This window comes from Parasteatoda tepidariorum, chromosome 5, assembly GCF_982258835.1.
Source record: "Parasteatoda tepidariorum strain Cologne lab strain chromosome 5, Ptep-v5.0, whole genome shotgun sequence".
Taxonomy (NCBI): domain Eukaryota; kingdom Metazoa; phylum Arthropoda; class Arachnida; order Araneae; family Theridiidae; genus Parasteatoda; species Parasteatoda tepidariorum.
In genome coordinates, this window is record NC_141759.1 from 59,806,858 (window position 1) to 59,830,724 (window position 23,867).

Sequence of the window (23,867 nt, forward strand, 5' to 3'; positions counted from 1 at the left end):
CTGAAAAAAATTTAAACATTTTTAATTGTTAAAATGAACCAAAAATAGCACTATTGGAAAAGTTTTATAAACTGCAAAGATGCAATAAGATTGAATTGATTAGTTGTCAGGGGTCTGTCCAGACATTTTGTGAAAGTTTCGTTTTTGTAAAATTGTGAAAAAATTACTCGTAATTTCTGAATACAAAATAAGCGTTAAGTCACATCTTTTCAACCAGGGTCAGCTTTGGTGAATTTGTGCAAATAGGGTCCGTTATTGCGGAAAAACTTTTGCAAGGAGTTTTTAAATTGTAAAGACGTACAAGATTATGCTCAACACTGTAAAATTGTAATTAAAAAAAATTAAATTTTAAAAAATAAACAGCAATTGCAGCTACTAAATTAGCGATGCAACATACAAATATTTGGTATTTAGCCTATACTGCTGAACGCAGAATATTCATTTCGGACGAATAAAGGAAGAAGCGTCGGCCGAAGACAAAGCTCGTTTACATCTGTCTTTCTCCCCCTCCCCCCTGGGAAGGGTTTATTCGATTAACAAAACAATAATGAAGGTAAATAAATTTGCGAAGGGTCCGATTAAAATATAAATTATTTTGTGAAGGGTCCGTTTTTAAGTTCAAATATTTTGTGAAGGGTCCGTTTCTATGAAAAGTTAATTTGTGATGGGTCCGTTAACGGACTCAATAATAATCAAATGAAGAATTAAGAAGAGGACGATTCAAAATAAGGTTTTAAACAATTCAGGAACATTAGTTTATGAAACATGGTAGCAGCAAAATTCTGTTAATAATATAAATGCTCTTTTTTTTAAAAAAAAAACTTTTTACTAATTGACTTGCCAGAAAAAAATAATTTTTTTTGTACTACACACACCCTAAATAATATATAATGATGCTTTTCGTAATATAAAATTATTATTATTTTTTTATTACCAATGAGCTGCACAATCGGACTTGCTGATGAGCAGACCTAGTGCGTTCTCCAGAGGTGGTATCCACTCTTTCAGGACCACCACAATGGGTGAGATACCGTTGGTCATGTTAATTTGGACGTCTAGTTTCTGCCACACTAGATGGAAGCATCGAAACTCTATTTGGATGCTAAAGTGCACTAGAAATTTAATTTTGCCGGAAATGCCAAGAGCCAATAATGCACTCCAGGGATCTTTTACATGCCGCATAATCATACGGCATGGTCGCTGAGGATTTTCTGCATCCCGAAAATCCGGTGTCTGAGCCGGGGATCAAACCCGCAGACTTGGGGCCCAGAAGGCCGACGACAAACCAACTGCGCCACCCAGCCACGTATAAAATTATTACTTTTTGCAAATAGTATACTATTTTTATAACTGTTGTGAGTTTGCAACTGTTACTCATGACTGTTAAGTCAAGTTTAGCCTATCTCAAGTCAGAGCTGTCTACGCTTATTTTGAAAATGGCGCAAAACGCCAATCCACAGTTTTGTGAAAATGAAAAGTCACAGTTTTGGGAAAATGAAAAGCGTTTGCGGTCTAATTTTTAAACATTTAAAAACTTACTACAATGCTGCATTACCTGAGGTCATAAAAATTTCCAAAAACTCAAAATACGGCAATTATTTTGATAATTTTCATCTCGGTGGGAAAGTGTTGCCAAATTGGTGATTTTTAAAAAAAAGTTTAATAACTTTTAAAACATTCTAATTATTTGTCTGTTCTAAACCTAAATAATTCTTCACAACAAGATTACAAAAATAGATTAAAATCATCGCATTGCTTCAAGTGTAAGGCACTTAAACTATGGCTTTTTTATTTTCCTTGGCGATAGAGCTTCGAAAAACAACGTTGACGCACAGGAGTCTGAGGTAATTTCAACACTGTCAAGCCCCGTATTTTGTTATCTGCTAATGTTCAGATTGTTTGCTGGTTGTTCAAATTATCTTCTAATCCGAATCACTGGTTAAGAACCATAATTTGAATGTTAAAGCGCTGTTAAGCAATGGAGGTTAAGGCACCATAATTTCAAACACAACGACATTTTGCGATCGGAAATATAAATCGGCCTTTTTTACTTCCCAGACAAGCTGGGTAAAATATAAGTGACCACTCGGGACAGGACATCGTTCTTTCGTAATAGTTGCTCAGTGCCTTAGCCATTTCGACACGAAGGGGATATATATGTCCCAAAGATTAAACTTTATTCCCTAATGGATAAATAGATCAGAATTCCGCCTGTTTTTTTTTAAATATTTTCAGGGTTCTTTAGGAATTCGGGAATAAAAACTTGGCAACACTTTCACATTCAAAATTGCAGACTTCTGTTTGCAAACACGCAAGTCAAAGACTCGTTTTAATTTATGTATTTTCGGAATTTTGAGATAAGTATAACGATATTTTAGGCATATTTTGCGTAAAATAGTTATGTATGTTCTTATTAAGTAATAATTGTACCTATTTAGTACCAGATTAAAGACATTTTGACACATTTGTCTTATAGGATGTATTGTCAGTATCGTACTTATTAGTGGGACAATATATAATCTGGGACAATATATAAGTGGGACAATAAAATCTTACTTTTGTCATTTGGATGAATGAGACAAAGTTCAGTGGGTCGCATATCTTTCATTTCTTCTGGAGAAGATTCAGTTATGTTGCACAGAGGTAAAAAAGCTTCACCTTCAAAATCATTTTTAGTCACCATGTCGTGATCCATGACACTGAAGCACAGGCCTGCACCCTCTCGGTGCAATAGCTCATAAGGTATCCTACTGTAGATTGAATAAATAAGTTAAAAGTTTTGCAATTAGAAACAATAACACAAAGTTTAAAGCAAATAAATGACCATTGAAGTATTTAAAATTAGCAGAAATTGAATAGGAGTTGATTTTCAGAAAGTTTTATACAGTAGATTGAATAAATAAGTTAAAAGTTTAGCAATTAGAAACAATAACACAAAGTTTAAAGCAAATAAATAACCTTCGAAGTATTTAAAATTAACAGAAATTGATTGAGTTGATTTTTGAGTTGAGTTTTACAGGATGTTCTATAGTTTTTTAGTTTATTGAGCTATTTTTATAGTTCCTGTGCGTAATTTATGTTCATTTCTATCGGGATTATCTAAATACAAGCATAAAACTTGTTTTATAAAATTTATTGACCCTAGCAGAAATTAGAATTGATGTGATCGAGGAAATATTATCGATTTTGCTTCAGATAAAGAAGACATATTAATAGTAATCTTATTAATAAATTGTATAAACCAATTAAGCATCAAGCCTTTTGTTTTGCGAACATTTTTTTCCAAATAAAGAGATGAATAAATTAAGTTTTATAATTTCCTTTATACGATTCTTAAAATTTATTCTGAAGAAACAAGAAATTCGTAATAACTCGTAATATAAATAAGTTTACTTCTGTCTGAAAATATAAAAATTCTATTAAAAAAAATAAAAATTAAGAAGCAGCTAAATTGGAAAAAAAATCTCAAACTTAGAACACGAGCTCTATTTTTTCATTTATAATGAAACTTTTTGTATCAGTACAAAAGGGCACACTTTTGTGTTTTGATAGGAAATGAAATAAAAGTTGGGTTTAGTATTCTGAAAGAAATAAGAATATTAGTTTACCTTGTGTTCATTTAATATTTTTTTCTTTTTATGTGTTTAAATTTTTTATTACACTAAAAGTTATATTTTATTGATTTATAAGACCCTAAATTTTGGATTTAATAACATTGATGCAGTTCAGCATAAAACTTGGCGAAATATCGCCAATTCGATGAAAAAGTGTATTTGTAAATTTTTTGTGTGTGTGTGTAGTGTGTTACTGTGAATGACCGAAATCAAGGGAATGTCGACTTTCACCGGTGAATGTCAACAATCGGTTAAATGCATACTGGGCAGTGGCATACTTAACTATATATACATACATATATATATATATATATATATATATATATATATATATATATATATATATATATATATATATATATATATATATATATATATATATATATATATATATATATATATATATATATAGAGAGAGAGAGAGAGAGAGAGAGAGATGGGATACCGGTCTCTCTTTTATATATTTTTTCTGAAACTCTAATTAAAAGAAACATATATGCATAATACATATTCTTGAAAATATCCAAAATTCCAATTACGTTTCTAAGGCCTTCAGCAGATTCTCAGCTAGTTGTTGAGTACAATTGTAAATTTAGCGAGTTGCTGTCGATGGTTAGTGGTTTTTACCCTTCGATACAGATGGGACATCGGTGTCCCTTACATAAATTTTTGTTCTGATGTTCAAATTATCATCAAAAATATGTCTTGATATTTTTTAATATAAAAAGTAGTCTAACAGATACTAAAAAATCTGTTTGATTATCGGTATTAAATTTGCACTAAAGTATAAAATCCAAAAAAGTAGTTTGAATTTTTTTTCTCATTCATATGCAAAATTTATCAATAATTTATCTTGTAAGTTAAAGAAATTTCATTTATGAATTACCGTTTCTCTTAGATCTAATTAACTGCAAACAAGTGCATTTTTGAAAAATGCACGAAAGTCTGCCGTGTTTGGAAGATTTTACCTTTAACGCAGAAATAGACACCAGTATTTCATGTTGTATTTTATAACAATAAATTCTAAAAACTCTAAATGTAATATTTTTCACTTATTTTGACCTTAATTAATACAAAATAATGAAAAAAGTATGAAAAATATGTGCAATAAAAGTTCTGAGTTAAAGAGTTTTAAGCTAGCACTACCAGAGTCACCCACCGAGTTTTGCTTCAGTCAGAAAGTGTAAGTGATATGACTGCAGCAGGGATGCCACAAACAATTAAAATTGTAAAAAGTGATAATTAATAAAAATCAAAAATCCATTTGAAGAGGCGAAAATTAGCAACTTATTGTTGCATATTTCGTTACGTTTATAAATGGTTAGGATTGAAAAAGCTCGTTCGTTCGTTCGTTGTTGTAGAACTGGGCATCTGCGGCCTAAATGGCCCTTATCGCATTCATCATGAAATATCCCAAAGGGACACATACATAGGAAAGTTGTATTGGTGGTTCGGAAAAGAGCCTGAAATGATAATGAGAGGCATCGCATCATGGGTAAGATGTAGCCGGCTTGATGGTGAGGCTCCTCGTCTACGTCTTTAGGGTTGGGAGCAGGGAGACGAGTAATGAGATGACTTTCTCGTCTTTCAAAAGTTCTTGAAGTTTTTTGATGACTTCACTGCACTGCTGGGGGCATCTTGTGGTCAACGCGTGAACGTGCGATGATTTCGCCTCGGCCGAGCACCATAGCCCGTAAAACAGGCCGGGTGATTGCCTTGACAATTGATACATTTGGACGGAAGGGAGAGAGGCTTCACCCACTGGTAGGTAAAATGTGCTCCTGCACATTTCTTGCAGGCTGGATCCCTTGAGCATGCTTTCTGTGTATGTCCAAATTTCTGGCACTTGTAGCATTGGATGGCGTAACGCCCTCCGTTAAATTTCTCGATTTGAACTGGACAGGATAGCAAATTCTTTGTGAAAATAAAGTCCCGGTGTTCTGGGAAGTCATGGAGTATCACAAGAAAAAGGAGGAGGAGCTTGTATCCATTGTCATGCCTCTTTCCTAGTTGCTCTATCTTGATGGGTCGTCGACCATTTCCTCTATATCATTCCGAAGATCTTCCGTTCGGATGTCTGTTGTAAGGCCTCGCACGAGAAATTTAAGTTTTCTCGGGAGGTAACTAATTGTTCTTGGTCGGTGTAGAAAGCTCCGTCAATTCAGGTTTGAATGATGATCTGGAACTGGAACTACATTAATTTTTTGGGGCACCTACACAATTGTGTTTATCCCCAGTAGAAAACTTGTTGTACCTGATAAGATTAGATTTCTTAAGGTGGAAATATTTTACATGACGTAATTAAAAAATTCTGAGTAAACTTGGGGAGAATTTGGAGAAAGATCTAAAAGATGATAAAAAAAAAAAAAAAAGAGTGGGGATTAGTTCCGAGATCCTATCGCCCTGTTGGCCTGTGGAAGGACATGGAAGTTTCTCAAGAAATCATACGGCCTTGGAGGTCAATTTACTGATGCATCCGAAAAGGGTTTATTTATTTTTTTTGGCTCACCCGTTTACATACCTGCCAACTTTTACGCATTTGGCGTAAAATTTTATTTCTATATTTAAAGTGGTAGTAAATATATACTTTTTTTTCTTTTATAAAGTCATTTTTTAAATGATTTAGATCACCACTATTCTTAAAAAAATTAAGCATATACCTTAATACGCGTTACTATCACAATTGTCAGCTAAGGCTTTTTAAAATATAACGTATTATTTTGCTTGCAATTGAAATTTTAATTCTATTTTACTACCACTGGGAAAAAACAAAATGGAACGGATCGAAAGTTGGCAGGTATGCGTTTATTTAATGATGATCGAAATAGCAATTTTTTATTTTTAATATGAATAAAGTACAATGCATTTTATGGTGGTAGTTACGATTAAATAATTATATATAGTAAATTAGTAAAATATTAATTGCGTTTTTACCACTTCTTACATTTTTAGTAGCCAGAGGCATCCTTGCTGTAGTGCTCGCTTTACGGTTTCACTCCAAAATATTTTTAAAACAAGTAATAATTTTTTTTGTGTAAAATTGCTCAACGAAATATGATTATACTTACAATTCAAAAGCTTCATCAAATAATGGAAATAGAGTTTTCTTTTGGACTTTTGTTCTTTGTTTAACACAGTTAGGGAAAAAGTGCCGAGGCACAAGCTCTATAATCACAAATGGATCACTGAAACCTATCAAAATTAAATCAATGAAATTAAAAAGATATATAGGTACACATCCCTTAGAAAAAAAACGAAGTTTTTGAGGTTGAAAGGTGTAAAAGAATACACCAGACGTAGAAAAGAAAGCTATCATCATTTAATGTTGAAATTTATGTAATTATGATTAACACGTTCATGCCGGGAAAACTGAAAATACTGGTACGGGAAAAGAGAAAATACAGGTAGAAGAACTATTTCAATATTAGATAATATTCGGGAGGAGTTAATCTGTTCTCAACAATAACAATTCACCGTAAGGAAAATTATCACGGCGAAGAAGCAATTCAATATAAAAATTTCATACGTTAAAAGCAATTGGTAGTTAAAGATTTTTATTATTCCCGGAAAAAACTAAAAAATGAAATTTATTGTTACCAGTTTTTACTCCGGTGCGCAACCAAGATAAGGCAATCTAGCGTGACCCACCGGTGGGTCACGCTAGACGCCTTATATAGCAAGACGGAAAAGAGAAAAACCTGGTACGTAAAACATTTCATTCCAGCATTTGTTTCGAAAAAAAATGAAATATCTGTAACTATCAAGATTTCTTTTATAGTTCTGGCATATATATATAAAACTGCTTCTTTTCCAAGATAAAGTAGATATTGTTGAAAAATTTAAAAAAAGAATAAGTAAACTCCTCCCCAAAACTAGCTATAACTGAAATTTTTTTACTACCAGCCTTTCCTCTTTTCCGTCTCACTTTCACCCCTGGAGGGGTCACCCCGGCGTGAACGTGTTAAATTATTTTTAATCCTACCAAAATTAATGTTTTTCATTTTAATGCTTAAATATTTGTTTTCAGAAGGTGATTTCATGTATGCCAACATTTTATCAGAATTTGTTTTTGATTGGTTGTAAAATGTAAATTTGATAATCAACTATCGACATATATATTTTTATATATTACAACAACTCCGCCTCAGTAGTGCAAGATCATGAATTTAAGAATATTTTAAAATTATTCCAGAGATGCCATCTTGCTCCGGACAGCAAATATATATTTTAAAGTGGTAGTTTATCAATTGTGATTCTTGGTTTAATAAATTCAATTTAGTAGATTTTTATCCACCTCTATTTCTAAGTAATTCATAGGCTTAAAAAATTCACCACTTGATAGTACTTATGTCATGCTATACATTTTAAAAAGCAAGCAAAAATAGTCAAATATTTGCAAAATTTATTTTGCAGTTATTTACCGTTTTTTTAAAAATTATTTTGTCGTTTCCGGAGCAGTTGGCATCTCTGTTATTCAGCTGTTGAAGTAATTCTTGATTAAATTTATAAACCCGAAAATAATTAAGGAAAGCAAAATTTTAATTTAACTCAAATATAAAAATACAATGCTCAGAAAATTCCACCTGAAATCATCCAGACTTGTGTAAAAGGGATAACTGACGAAACAGTTACGTTTATAAGTGTTGACAAAGTAAGATATCTTATTTTCAAAAATCTTCCTACTTTTAATTTTACTGCCACTTAGCAAAATCTTTTCCAACAACCTAACAAAGTGGCATTTATGCATGTAAAATATAAATAAAATGTTAAGCCTTACCTGTTGGATCCAATGGCAAAAGATCTCTAGCATTTAAAACTGTAAAGAAAATTAATATTTATGAAATAAAATAAAAGCTGAACATACTTATGGTTTATGAAAGTTTTATTTAAAGCACAATAAAAAAAAATTAAATTGTCGTAACTATAAGTTTTACTTTTGCTCCAATAATAACGAAACACTTGAAGCACAAAGGAAAAAGACAAGGGTTATTTGTTTCTTGTTCATTTGCATAATATTTTTAAAATTAAAAATGATGGCAAAAATTGTTCATATGATCTATTTATAACAATTCAAACAGAAATTGTAAGGAAAAATTATTTCATCTAGGTATAATTCTAAAAATACAATTCTTTCTTCCTCCGTTTTTCTTTCATGGAATTTTCAAACCGTTGACCATTTATGGGACATTTACTAGAAATGAAAATTTGTTTATGATGTCCTGATAGAAAGAAGAAGCATATTTTTTAAATTAAATTAGATGATAAAAATAGTTCATGATTGGCACGTTGAAGAAAAAAATGGTATGTCTATGACTATTCTATGCACAATTGGATTAATTTCAACTAGGGATAATTTTATAATTACAATTCTGCAAATACAATTCTTTCTTCTTCCGTTTTTCTTTCACGGAATTTTCAAACCATCTGTCATTTTATTGACATCCGTTAAAAATGACAATTTATGGTGTCCTGATAGAAAGGAGCAGATGATTTTTAAAATTAAATGTGATGGCAAAAATAGTTCATGATTTGTATACAGAATTGAAACATGATATATTTATGACTAATTCATTTAATAAAAATTGGAATTACATTTTCCTTCAATCGGGGATAATTTTACAATTCTACAGATACAATTCCATCTCCTTCCCTTTATTTAATATGGAATTTTTCAACCGTCTGTCAGTTTTGGAACACACGTTAAAAATGATAATTATCCTGTATTATCTGCAGTTAGAAGATTAAAGCATAAATATGTAGCAGAAATATTTATTAAGAATAGGTATAAATTTCACGCAGATCTGAGGATAAAAATGTATAAAAATGATAATTATCTCGTATAAAAATGATAATTATCTTGTATAAAAATGATAATTATCTTGTAATTATGTTGTAATTCAATGATATGTTATAAATGATATTATGTTGTAATTCATGTATAAAAAAATAATTATCTTGTATTATCTGCAGTTAGAAGATTAAAACATAAATATGTAGCAGAAATATTTATTAAGAATAGGTATAAATTTCATGCAGAGGTGAGGATAAAAATATATAAAAATGATAATTATCTTGTATAAAAATGATAATTATCTTGTATAAAAATAATAATTATGTTGTAATTCAATGTGTTATAAATGATATTATGTTGTAAATGATAATTATGTTGTAATTCATGTATAAAAAAATAATTATCTTGTATTATCTGCAGTTAGAAGATTAAAACATAAATATGTAGCAGAAATATTTATTAAGAATAGGTATAAATTTCATGCAGAGCTGAGGAGTGTCATAAGCTGACCCCGTAATGAGTATCAAACATTCAGATCAGTATCATCAACAATAATCTACATACATCAACAATAATCTACATGCATACATTTTAATCAACAGTAATAAATGATACAGTACAAAACATTATGATTTCATTCAATAAAATATCATATTTTTACTTACTATCAATGTATAAACTTTCGGCTCCAGCGTTATAGGAAGTTTTTATTGTTAGAATACCATATGTTGGCTTTTCGACTTTTTGCTGAAATAGTTCATGTATATGTCAGACGTTATTCATGAAAAATCTGATTTACAACAACAGAGGCATTTTTTTTATTATTATTTACCTGTTCTTCTAATCTCTGTAAAATGTATAGTTCGATTAGGTGTAGAGTTTCTGACTTTTGAAGTTTAAGCATATGAAAGAGATCCTAAGATAATAAATGAATACATTTAAATGTCCTTAATCAGGAAAATGTAATAAAAAGCTGCAAGTACAATTCACATTATTTTCAGTTGGGTTTCTTTTTTGACTTAATTTAAGGATTTATTTCTCAATTAATAATAGTAGAAAACATTTTCAGTTCCATTTGTGTCAAACATTCTTTAAAAAATAATGTTTCTTTTTAGTAAAAACATTCAAAAATGATATTATTTCTTTGATATTAACATTCTTCAGAAGCAAATGAGTTATATTTACCACTTTAAATTTATTATGAAAACTTAGAAATTTGGATCTGAATCGAATTCTCTTTATTTACCCCGACAAAAGTCAATTCTTAATCATAAATAGTAAGAAAAAACAACAAAATACTCCCCACATCTATCTCTTTAATACTGGGATCAAACCAGTGAAACACGTTAAATACCTCGGCGTCACGATCTCCTATAATTTGAGCTGGAGTACTCACATAAACGACACAATCAAAAGAGCCAGAGGAGCGTTTTTTGCGCTCCAAGTCCTCCTGCATAAGAATTCAAAGCTTGATCTAGCAAATAAAAGAACTATCTATATACAAGCGATTCGACCAATTCTTACGTATGCTTGCCCAGCCCTCACTACTATAAGCAACAACCTAAAAAATAAGCTATCTACAACCGAAGGTAAATTTTTACGCACAATGACTGGCGCCCCAAGGACGATTAGCAATAGATTACTCAGAAAAGACTTAAACATTGATGATATCAATTGCTTTATAGCTAAATTGACCACAAAATTTTACAGCAACGCAAAAACATGCACCACATCAGATTTCAATAAATTGTTCGATATTGATATAATCCGTGATAATTCGAATTTCAGCCCAATTACCGCCTTTTTATGCTCAGACTGCATACTATCCAAATACTATTAACTTTATCATACAACTCTACTCAAGGGGATCTCCCCATTCCAAAGATGATTTTCCCTTCAAAACTAAAGATTTACTTCTTTAAGGACTTGACTTGTTGTTACAACATACTACAACTTCAAAGATATGTAGGACCTCCCAGAATACAACAAAACAGAATCGATGAATCGGTTAGTGGCGCTTCGCGCCAAACGCCGAGATAACCCCAATATCCAGCATTCTTTTTATTTTCTGTAAAATTTCTAATTTTACTCGCTAATGCAGCCATGGGATTTAGACTGATGATAATTCAGCACTTTTTACTGCCATTTTTAATACATTTTGTTTTATATTTTAGAACGTTGTTTGAACAACGAAATTATTCTATTTCATATCTATTAGTTAAAGAATTAAACTTTTAAGAATTGGCAAGAGTGATTGATTTTAAGCTAACCTTTTCCGGTTTTAGTTATCTTTTTCTAACATTGATCCCAACAACCTTACAAGTTGGCAGCTGTGCAGTATTTATATTATTCTATGTTGGAAAATTTTACTATGCCAACGTTGCAAAACAAATTAGTGTAGCGAAACATTTTTACCCCCTCTTTTTACTCTTTTGTAAAATGAACCATCCTTTAAAAAACTCACCATGCATATTGTGCACTATAATGGTTTTGTACTTTTTATTGCAATTAAATAGGTATTAGGTAAAAATGCATTTTTTAATATTATCAATTTCAAACGTTTGAAAAAAAAGTGTTTTTCGTAATTGTTTAAATTATTAAAAAGAAATGAGTCCCACAGATCGTTAAGGCACGGTTCCCAGTAGAATACCGAAGTCAAGCATCATTGGTCAGTGTGAGGGTGGGTGACCACTTGGATCAGTCTACGAAGTGTGCGGTATTGGTTCTCGTTAAACTGTTCTACCCCAAAGTGCTTGACTTCGCGAGCAGGTAGTTGGACTACCGAAGCAGGGGTGCCATTCCCTCTGCAGAGGATCAAAATTGTGATGGCATGTCTTCGGATATCCTCAGGGATGTTTCCCAGACCGTCGCCAATAGCCCATTGTGCAGCTCTAGTCAACGCCTCCTTTAACTGAAGCCTCTACACGGTATTTTACAGGTAGTCCGATCAGACCAATATGAAATTAACTAGTTTACGAGAGAGCCATTTACTAGAAAATCTACTTAAAATAATATAGTGGTAGGAAATATAGGACTAATTTCTTTTTTAGTTTTATGAATATAATTGGGTTGTCTTATTTACTTGTCTACCACCAAAGTTTTAATTCTCAAATATATATGACGACTTTCTCTCAGTTACATCTAATTTGGTTTAATGCGCACCACTGGTTCACTTTTTAAATAGTCTGCGCAGACTACTTATAAAAAATCATGTGGATGCTTTCTGATGTAAACAAACAACAATAAAAGAAAAATGAAGCATGATTTACTTACCTGATAGGGAGCATTTTGGATACAGTCTAGAGGAAGTCCTTTTCCACTGCCATGGAAGAAATCTACTAAAATCGCTAAAGATGAATGTAAGCGATCAAAAAAAGCAAGTTTCTCTTTCTGTAATGAATAAAAAGGTCATATATCAAGTCAAATCTTCAGAAATTTACTAATTTATGTATTGCATTAGTTTTATAGTTAATGTTGACAAATGAACAGCAATTCCAAATAAATTTAGGAAATCAAATAAAATGCTATAGAATTTGAAATCTAATTTATTAAGCCTAGAATAAAACTTGCAAGTTTCAAGCTTGATACCATTAAAAGCACAGAATTTCCCCCTAAATTATGAAGAATTAGCAGCTGTGAATTTATAACTCGCTCGAATTTAAAGTAAATGATGAATATAGCTGAAATTTCGAACTAAATATAGCCCTTGCAGGTGAAGCAAACGAATTTCGCACCATGTCTGAAGACTACACTTCTTAAAGTTTACTAACTCTTATTTTCACGCATTGCATTAGGGCAACTGTTTTAATTTGACAATTTAAAGAAGTGATCAGCAGCATCTTACTGAATTGAGTTGCTATCGTTACAACTTCAAGTTTTTTTCCTGCAATGCAATTGTAATATTGTTTATATATTTGCGGTAATAACAAATATAGCTATTACTTTGAAACACGGAGTGAAAATAAAATAGTTTTGCTATCGATTTTTAAATTATTATGTGATCGCAGAAGCTTCATACAACACTTTATGCTTTTAAAAACGCAGAATTACGCGACTGGTACATAAACCTTTAATATTTGAAACTACCGCATAACCATTCCACTAAAAGGTAGCCGGTCTGGCAGCAATAGTTCAGCAGAAAGTTACAAAACTCTCGAAAGGTAAAATTAATAATATCAAAAAAAGCCAAAGTATGCCGTTTCAGCTAGAATGTTCAGTCTAAAGTCTCACTTGCAAATGTCCTGCCTGACTGAAATTTACAATCAAATTTTGCTGTTCCAGAAAGAGTTAATACATTCGTTCCAAAATTTCACACGCACTGCTGGGAAATTGGGGAGTGTGCTATGATGACCGGGTGATTATACCACAGTTTGCACACCTAAGTATCATCCTCAGTTAGCCACGAAGATGAAATTCATAACCACTATCAACAGCCCATTAGTATAACTGAAGGGCTTCCTTCGAAATCTAGTCAAACCTAAATTTTCAAGATTTAGTCTTTTATAACCATCGTTGAACGGCAGACCCAATTTTCAGTATACGACTATCAATGTTCACCTCCTTAGTCTCGTAATTTTGAACCCAATCCAGAAGACAAGGGAACTCAAGTATTGGGAGAAATCATTTTCATGGTGGACATTTTGATAGAATTAACCCGCATTTGCATTACATGGAGAGGAAAACGACGAGAACCGCCCACGGTTAGCTTGACGGCAAAGGAACTCTAACCCATGATCCGTTTACCACTGAAGATATTTTACGTCATCACTGTGGTCGGTGCGAGCCGGGTGAGGAATTCGTATAGACTAGTCATCTCTGGGATTCAAACCCGGTTTTCCTCATTGGAAGGCGATCTCTCTGTCCCCTGAGCCATCATGGCTCGGATTTTCAAGATTGTAATCTTTGTTTGCATTCATCTTAAAAATGTCTGATGTTTTATGTCTAGCTTGTTAAGTCTAATAAAACAATTTAACGTATTCTGTAATAGAGTAAAGCTTTACTGCATTGATTCAAGTTAATTAGTTTTATCGTATTATTCTGAAATCACAAAGAGAGGAATAGCTTTGAATAAACTAAAAGTTTTGGCGTACCTGTTCGCAAGTTAGTGTGACCACTTGTAATACAGATTTTATTATATTCAAAGTATTATGGTTAACATAATTGAAATTAATTAAATAGTTTTAATAGTTGCAATGTGATTTTCTCACCACGTACACCAATGTTACTTTGAGTAGTTTCCATCAGCTCATGCATTAGTACAGTCCACATCATATCGAGAAGGCGATCGAAGTTGGCCTGAAGGAGATTATTATAGAGCGCCCGTAATGTCGTGTCTAAATTTTCAAGTAAGGGGCGAATAGCCTGCAAAAAGAGAAAATTAAGTTAATGTATAAACTACCTTATGAATACTCAAATTTATGCGAATAAATTACATTCAATATATTTACTATTTATAATTTAAAAGTCAGCGTTTACAATCAAAATTACTTTTTTTTCATCCTGTGCAAACAACTAATATTCAAAGAGCCACTGTCATATAACTTAATATACTTCAAAGTCTAGGAATAATACGCTGAATACAATAGAAATTAGGTTAAATAAATTTCAGTGGAGAATACATAGAATAGATCAGTTAAAATTATTCGAAAAAATATTTTTTCAAAGTGATTTAAGAATATTAATTTTGAAAAAATTCTTACATTTTCAGCATCTAATTTTTCTGGTGCCCATGCAAGATGAAATACAAATTTCTTCATGTCTGGACGTAGCTATAAAAATAAAGCAAATAAATGTTATGCAAATACAGCAAATAATTCACAATGCAAACCTATTCTTATAAAAATAAAATTCAGACAAGGTTAGCCCAAGCAGTAAATTTACTTCATGCAAGTTACCACCTATATTACTACCTAAATCACTAATGTGTGTGCATATAAAATAAAGGGAAAAAAAGAATGAAAAAAAGAAAAAAAGAAAGGCATATTTTAAGAACTCCATTTTTGAAAAAAGTACCGGAATACATACATAGCTGGGCAAAAACACATAAGTATCCAATAAACGGGCAAATCTAACTCGATTTGCAGAAGAAACTGCAAAAGCACTTCCGGGGTTGGCAAACAAAAGATGAGTTCCCTGATTTCTTATAATCATACTTGATCCTTATAAATATAATTTATTGTTAAATTAACAAATTTTTTTTTTAACTTTTACTGTTTAATACGAGGTATATTAGTAGGAAATACATTGTTGTATTTAAGCGTTAAATACACCATTTACTCTTAAATTATTGCTATACGTAGCGATGATAAAGAGAATTTTTTGGTAAAAGCATTAACCCTTTGGGGACGGGTGATTCAGAAAAGCATTCATACAAAATCAGAATCAGGATGTAATTAAATAAAAAACGGTAACTTAAATGTAGTCGTTTCTAATTTGACAGACTTACTTTGCTTTTACTTTAATTATTGTTAGTTTAATCATATATATAATCTATGTTAATTCAAAGTATAACTAAATAGCTTTATTTTGAATAAAGTAATGGTGAATTAAATAAATCAAACAATTATAACTCCGCCCACAAATAAACTGCTAAAGAATTACTCTGATTACCAGTTTTATCTTTTTACCCTGGTTGATACGGTTTTATGCTGGCACATATTTGTGACAGTCGGCGCGAAAGGGTTAAGTTGTAAACTCTATTAGATACTCCTAACAGTCAAACACACTCATTACTTGCATATCATCTTAGGTACAATACAAATACATATAAAAATGTTGTGAATACATTACATACGCATTTATTTCCTATAGAATGTATTACTTATTCCTATATTACCACAATTTGTCAAAAAAATTGCTGATTAGCACCAAGTAGTAAACTAACACAGTTTTAAGTATAAAACGAATGATTGAATATTTGAATTTTCCTTTGTTATTATCTTTGAACCCATGTCATTAGATTGGTTAACTATCATAATTGCAAATCTGATTATTTACAAAACCGCCCGCCAGTTTTTTTCTCTGAATGTTTAATATATTACCTTTTCAACCATTCCACAAATTATGTTAAATATTTTTCCAGTAACATCGTCTTCAGTTTTATTTATTAAATCATAGATTGATTCGCGGCACTGATTGGCTGTGCATCCTCCTTGATTCACATTAAGGGCCTTGATGATCTGTTCAACTCCAAGTTCTTCTTCCAAAGGCCTTAGCGTTTGAAGAACATATTCCATGTTGTTAATCGTTATACAAAGCTAGAAAATTTTAACTTTTTTACTTATTTTTTTTATGCTTACAAAGCAAATAAATTTTTTTGAAACTAAATTGCATACAACACTAATATGAATTATTAAAAAGGCTACTAACTGATTCAAAAAAAGGTTTAGCATTATTCCGTTTCTTTCCAAGTAAGTTTTGTATTTTCAAGCAACTTCTTTTAAAGCTCTGTTTCAGAGGACGTTCTGGGGCTGATCACAATCAAGTACTCAATTTCAGTAAAAAAAAACTTATAACTTAAAAATGACGATTTTTTTGTTAACACCGTGTTAATTGCTCACGGAATTTCTCATGTTTATTTTGTCCCACAAAATATTTAAAATCTAATTAAGTATTTAAAAGTAAAAAGGGTGATTCCACGGCTTCGCCCCACACGTGTCATAAAACATTTGTCAAAAAATATTTTGTAAATACATATCTGAAATGTCTTAGTACAAATTTTTAATATGTAATTTTTTTCATATTCATGAAAAATAAGAAGAATTATTGTTTCTAACTGTCCCTTTGTCGTGGAATCATCTTATGTATATTTCCTTCTACAGTGAAACCAGTTAAGTTAACCAACCTTGAAGTGGAATAATAGTCTAAGTTGACTTCTTACATTTAGAACTGAATTTATCCAATGTTAAAAAAAATGAGAGAATGAACTCTGTTATTTAATCAATATGTTGTATATTGACCTCAGCGATAGGTCAAATTTATATAGGTCTAGTATTAAATACTAATCCTTCATAAGTTGTAGATGTATAATTTAAAATTCTCTTTATTTTTATGAAAGTGTGATTGTCCGAAATTTTTTTAAGTAAGTTCAATAGCTGTAAATCTTTAATATTAGTCATATTACTTTAATCCCCTCTTCAGATGGAATATTTTTAAATCTTCAAGGTATTCTCTACATTTGGAATATACTCTATAGTTTCAAGATATTCCCTTTAGAAAGCAATAGAGTCTTCCTCATCAAACAAAATTAAAATTTTGTGATTCTGATGATTATTAATTAAGTTAATAAGGATTAAAATTGATGTTCGGTACATGAGACACAAGGTCCAAAAAGGATTTTCTTATAATGTAAAAAACAACCAAATTCGCTGAAAATACGTTCAAGTTCAATTGAACGAGCAAACGAAATTACCACAGATAGCAATATTTAAGTAGATACTGTTGATTTCCAAAAAAATTTTTTAGTATAAACACTTAAGTATTATAACTGAATTAAGAGTGTATTATAAAGAATTAAGAGATTATAAAGAATTAAGTATTATAAAGAATTAAGAGATATAATTATTTTTTTGGTATTATTTGATAATTTAAAATGCATGCAAACTAAAAAAATAAATAGTACTTTTTCATTGGATTCAGTTTGACCTTCGGTCTCTGTTGTCTTCTGAAGTCTTTGCTGACACAGTTTAGCATAGTAAATTGTTCCTTCACAAATAATCTATAAACATATCAAGGAAACAATAGTTTATTAGAGAAAAATATAGAAGTTATTAAATTTTCAATTAATAAAATAAAATTCTCACAATATTATTAATTATTGAGTTGAAACAATGTAACAAAAGCAGTGCTTCCAGTAATTTGGCAAAAAGTTTGAAGCAACGTTAAATAGTGATTGACATTGTAAAGACGAAACAATGATGTATACCTAGAAAGTTAGAAGGGGCAAGTTTGGCACAATTAAATTTTTTTGTGTGGTTAAGATCAATTAGACACATTAAACCCTGAAATATAATCGTAACTAATTTTATAAAAAAATCATTATTAGTAAAAATAATTTATGTTCCAGTTGGTTTGAACTGGTGTTTCTAACAGAGTGCCAGTCCGCGAAGAGGACAATTGACTCCTTCATATGAGCTTGTGTCCGAGGGCGCCTGTAATGTTGTCGATGGTAGAGATGAGTAGATTGGCGAGCGAAAACTCAAAAATATTATTAGTTAAAATAATTTATGTTCCAGTTGGTTTGAACTGGTGTTTCTAACAGAGTGCCAGTCCGCGAAAAAGGACAATTGACTCCTTCATATGAGCTTGTGCCTGAGGGCGCCTGTAATGTTGTCGATGGTAGAGATGAGTAGATTGGCGAGCGAAAACTCAAAAATATTATTAGTTAAAATAATTTATGTTCCAGTTGGTTTGAACTTGAACTGGTGTTTCTAACAGAGTGCCAGTCCGCGAAGAGGACAATTGACTCCTTCATATGAGCTTGTGCCCGAGGGCGCCTGTAATGTTGTCGATGGTAGAGATGAGTAGATTGGCGAGCGAAAACTCAGAGGCGGAAGTTGCAAATCAGTTTATACTAATAGTGAAAAATCCTAAAATATAGTGGGAATGTATACAACTCCCGATCCCAAAGATCACCATTGGTCCTTTCCCCAGGTTCAAGGGAGTTATATACGGTCAGTTAAATGTTCCAGTTGTCCTAGTCCTAGTGATTCGATTTTATTGGGCACCTGGGTCGCGAAGCGACCCCTATCCCATTCATCTGGAATTTTAACACTGTTTTGGTTGAGCATTGAGGTAAGCAGGAAGTGGAGTTGCTTTTATGAATGTTTCAAGCACTTTGCCTGAATAACTAAAAAGAAATCAAAAAATAAAATGAAGAGCTTGCTCTACAATTGTGTTTGTCTGTTCCAGTTGGTGGTTTCTGCATTTAAAAATTATAAATTAATTATGATTACTTAAGTGGTGGCTAAATAGCTTTTACTTTTAGTAAATACTTCCTATATTAATTAATGCCAGTGTGAAAATTCTTTGTTAAAGATCGTAATAGTTGGGAGCCACGGAGTTAGAATTATATATTATAGTGGGCGACTATTTCTTGTTTCATTTCAGTAAATAGTAAGATTTTTTTAAGTTTAATTACCAGTCTTAATTTTTAAAAAAAAATTACGTTCACCTACTCATCAAGCTGTTTTTCAACGGATATCTACTGAAAACATTAAACCAATGACAAACCAAGATGGTTCATCCGGAATACCAATTTACATGCAGACCTCAAAATACCAACTCTAACACGGCATATATGCAAGCTAAACGCAGATCTTTTCGATAAAGCCATAGAATGTAAAGCAGCAAATTTTAATGAAATCTTTAAATTTGAAAATTATATCAAAGATAAGAACTACAGACCAATAGCTGCACATTTCACCTCCGACTCATCATAACTATCAAAACAAATAATTTCATCAACCTTTCTGAAAAACCTTTCCTCATGCTGATACAATTCTGAACAACTCCGAAATCAAACAAACACAGTTTAGAGCAAGCTGCTCATTTTATTTTTTGATTCCTTTTTAATTATTCAAGCAAAGTGCTTGTAACATTCATAAAAGCAACTCCATTGCCTGCTTACCTCAATGCTCAACGAAAACAGTGTTAAAATTCCAAATGAATGGGATAGGGGTCGCTTCGCGGCAAAGATACCCAATAAAATCAAAGCACTAGGACTAGGTTTTTCAACGGGGCGTTATCTCCCGCTAAACGCTGTTCGACGCGTGGAGGTGGCGGGCTCGAATTCCGCCGCAACCCTGGATGTATTCTGCTTGATGTCTTTCTCTGAATTGGTTGATCTGCTCTTGTACTTGATAAAAATTTATAAGCCTAAATTGAGCACATAAGCCCGCAAATCTATGTAATTTCAAAAAAGCAATGAAGCTTTTTAAAGCCATTTACGTATTTAGGAGGCTACTTAAACTTTCTTTATCTACTTAAACACCTCCATATAAGGTTGATGTCTAGAGAACTGGCAAGCCAAACCATGACATAAATATCCTTACTTTCCTGAAATATTTAACTTAATGATCACTGTGTGACTGCGCGTTCTCACCCATTATTAGGACTAACTGCACGTCTTAACTACTTCAGGCAGGTGGGATGAAAACTGCTCCACTTATTTTGACAGTAATATGATGCACTCAAATTGTAATAGTTGTATATATATATATATATATAAATATATATATATATATATATATATATATATATTTATATATATTGTTGTTGTTGTTCATTCACGTCGCACTAGAGCTGCACAATGGGCTATTGGCGATGGTCTGGGAAACATCCCTGAGGATGATCCGAAGACATGCCATCACAATTCTGATCCTCTGCGGAGGGGATGGCACCCGCGCTTCGGTAGCCCGACGACCTGCACGCGAAGTCGAGCACTTTACAGTAGAACAGTTTAACGAGGACCAATACCGCACACCCTCGGTCCCTTCGCAGAATGATCCAAGTGGTCACCCTCCCGCACATTGACCGCAGTCAGTGAAGCTTGACTTCGGTGATCTGCTGGGAACCGTGTCTTAACGATCAGTCCACTGCGGGACTAAATAAATAGGATACAAAACTTTATATGAAATGACGCCTTGTACCAACAGGTGGGGGCCTCCCTGGCCGAGCGGTATGTCCCACCAAACGCTGTACAAATCGTGGAGGTATCGGGTTCGAATCTGTAACCTTGGATATAATCTCGTGCTGTCCTTCTCTGCATTGTGCTATACTTCCTTCTATTGGGCAAAGGTTTATTAGCCTAAATTGAGCACACAAGCCAACAAATGTATGTAATTCCAATAAACTAGCTCTTGGTCAGGCTTTTAAAATAACGTTAATATTACCAAGATTTTTAAAACACTTTAGTTTTTAAATGTATTTAATCCTACAAAATATTTATCAAAACTTGCACTAGTTGGCAGCCCCTTGCTTTTAATAGGGATGTAGTAGTAGTAGTAGTAGTCCATTTACAGCGCATTAGATCTGCACAATGGGCTATTGGCGATGGTCTGGGAAGCATCCCTGAGGATGATCCGAAGACATGCCATCGCAATTTTGATCCTCGGCATATGAGATGGCACCCCCGCTTCGGTAGCTTGACGACCTGCACGCGAAGTCGAGGGACCAATACCACATCCTCGGGCCCTACTCAGACTAATCCAAGTGGTCATCCACCCACCCACTGATAGCAGTCAGTGATGATTGACTTCGGTAATCTGCTGGGAACCGTGTCTTTACGATCAGTCCACTGCGGGACACTTTCAATAGTGAAAAATGTAAACATAAAGCTCATAGCTTCATGGTGGATATGGATACGAGGACAAAAATTCTTTAGCTTTTCATCGACTAAATTTTTGTTAAAATATTTCTACCGCGTAAATAGTTAAAAAGCAAGCAGATGTCTTAGAGTTTTCAATCAGCATCTTAAACCAGTTGCAGCGTCTTTTTCAAAGGCACGTAAGAATGTGTAGTTTTCCAACATGACTCCTACTTAGACCTTTAAACAAAAAGTTTTTATAGAGTGGTCGACAATTAAAAACTGAAGTTTTCAGTATAGTTCGTACTTAAGCCAAAACATTAAAAGCCTCTCCGACAGAGTTGGAACAAAGTGGGTTTCCTATAAACTTTTGAACCAACTGACCAGCGTTTACTTGAAAATGTTAATATTGATTTTAAATAGCTTTAAGTATAAAAATTTAAATATAAATTACATACCTCAATTACTTTCATAACAAACGTAAACGATCCCGCTGGGTCAGGCCATGACAGCTGCCTCCAAAATTCCTTAATCTGTAAGAATTTTAAATTCTGGTGTCAGCATTTGTAATGATAATAATAATGATTTTATAAAATTATGTATTTTAAAAATCCGGAGAAATGTCAGCGAAATTTCTAATTCATACTATATCGGGTGAATAATGAATTTAACAGTATTTGTACGTCGAGCACAAAAAAGTTATATTATTTCAATTATAATGTTTTTTTATTCGATTTTAAAAAAAGTACAACTCATTTTTTCTTTTTGTTCTTGAATTTACTGGATCTTTAAAATGACTCAGAGATGAAACGGGTAGTCTTTATTGAAACATTCTACTCAAGGATATTTAAATTTTGCTATTTAGTATTATAAATGAAGAGCTTGGAGGTAGAACCAGGTGAGTGTCATTTTCAGAGGGGCTCTAATCAGGGTAAGAAGGAAAAGTGGTATCCGAACTTTTTTATTATATTAGAACCTTTTACACTAATACAAAAGGTTCTTTTAAATATAAAAGAAAGGGGTAGGGCATTACCCAATACATATTTAGTCGATAATTTTATATCACTGATTTTATAAAATTTAAATATATGTACTTACTTTTTCTCTTTTAATTAAAATAAAATAAAATTATAAATGAAATTATAAAATAAAATGAATTACTGCAACATCATTATTTATAGGTTATCAAATCTTTTGCTTTATAGAAAAAATAATTTAGCAATTCACTGGTATGCTGATTCCTTAAATATATGAATCATTCATACTTCTCTTAATTGAATAACTTTATTCTTTTAAATGAATAATCATGTCCATACCTTTTATAAAGTTATTTTAATTTATTCAAAAAGCCTTCTGATTTGTCGATAATAATATTGCCAATAAAGATTAATTATTAATTAAAAAAATAATATTGCCAATAGAGATTAATTATTAATTAGAAAAATAATATTGCCAATAAAGATTAATTATTGATTAAAAAAAGTATTATTGCCAATAAAGATTAATTATTATACCTGTACAAAGCATGTAGCTGTATCAACCGCTGAAGTACTGTGTTTCACGTAATTGTCAATGAAAGCAATCTGAAAAAAAAAATTAAATATTATACAAATTTTATTATTAATGTAATAAGCATTTTCATCTTAATGTAAAGCATATTTTAACTTTAATATTACACATTTTGATATCACTCATTTTACAATAATGAAATACACATTTTAATAAAATTGAATTAAATAAATAGTTTCTTACGAAAATATATTTAAATAATAATTAAAAAGAACTATAATTTAGCACAGAAATATCATTACACAGAGCTAAAGTATAACACGAAATTCCATTAAAAAAGAATACCATAAATCACTATGCCAATGGCATGCCTTTAAAAAGGTTTTCCTTATGTGATTAAATTGTTAAAGGCAGCTTTAACAAAGACTCAAAATCAGTTAGCACAGAAATATCATTACACAGAACTAAAATATAGCACGATATTACATTAAATAAGAATACCACAATTCACTATGCCAATGGCATGCTTTTAAATAGGTTTTCATCATGTAATTAAATTGTTAAAGTCAGCTTTAACAAAAACTCAAAATTAGTTAGAACAGAAATATCATTGCACAGAACTAAAGTATAACACGAAATTACATTAAAT

At 31.8% G+C, this 23,867-nt stretch overlaps 1 protein-coding gene across 2 annotated transcripts in view; it reads right to left on the reverse strand.

The window, feature by feature from the left end:
• The window catches only part of unc-13-4A (BAI1 associated protein 3), a 105,447-nt gene that overhangs the window by 5,406 nt on the left and 76,174 nt on the right, over nucleotides 1-23,867 (reverse strand). For both annotated transcript variants that reach the window (XM_087164041.1, XM_087164040.1), the window contains 12 exons: nucleotides 23,224-23,292; nucleotides 22,168-22,242; nucleotides 18,026-18,121; nucleotides 16,446-16,661; nucleotides 15,105-15,173; nucleotides 14,620-14,766; nucleotides 12,679-12,795; nucleotides 10,238-10,321; nucleotides 10,071-10,152; nucleotides 8,392-8,430; nucleotides 6,683-6,806; nucleotides 2,557-2,750 (listed from right to left, as the gene is read on the reverse strand). In XM_087164041.1, the coding sequence (XP_087020167.1) occupies nucleotides 2,557-2,750; nucleotides 6,683-6,806; nucleotides 8,392-8,430; nucleotides 10,071-10,152; nucleotides 10,238-10,321; nucleotides 12,679-12,795; nucleotides 14,620-14,766; nucleotides 15,105-15,173; nucleotides 16,446-16,661; nucleotides 18,026-18,121; nucleotides 22,168-22,242; nucleotides 23,224-23,292 (1,312 nt within the window). The remainder of the gene's footprint in view (nucleotides 1-2,556; nucleotides 2,751-6,682; nucleotides 6,807-8,391; nucleotides 8,431-10,070; nucleotides 10,153-10,237; nucleotides 10,322-12,678; nucleotides 12,796-14,619; nucleotides 14,767-15,104; nucleotides 15,174-16,445; nucleotides 16,662-18,025; nucleotides 18,122-22,167; nucleotides 22,243-23,223; nucleotides 23,293-23,867) is intronic.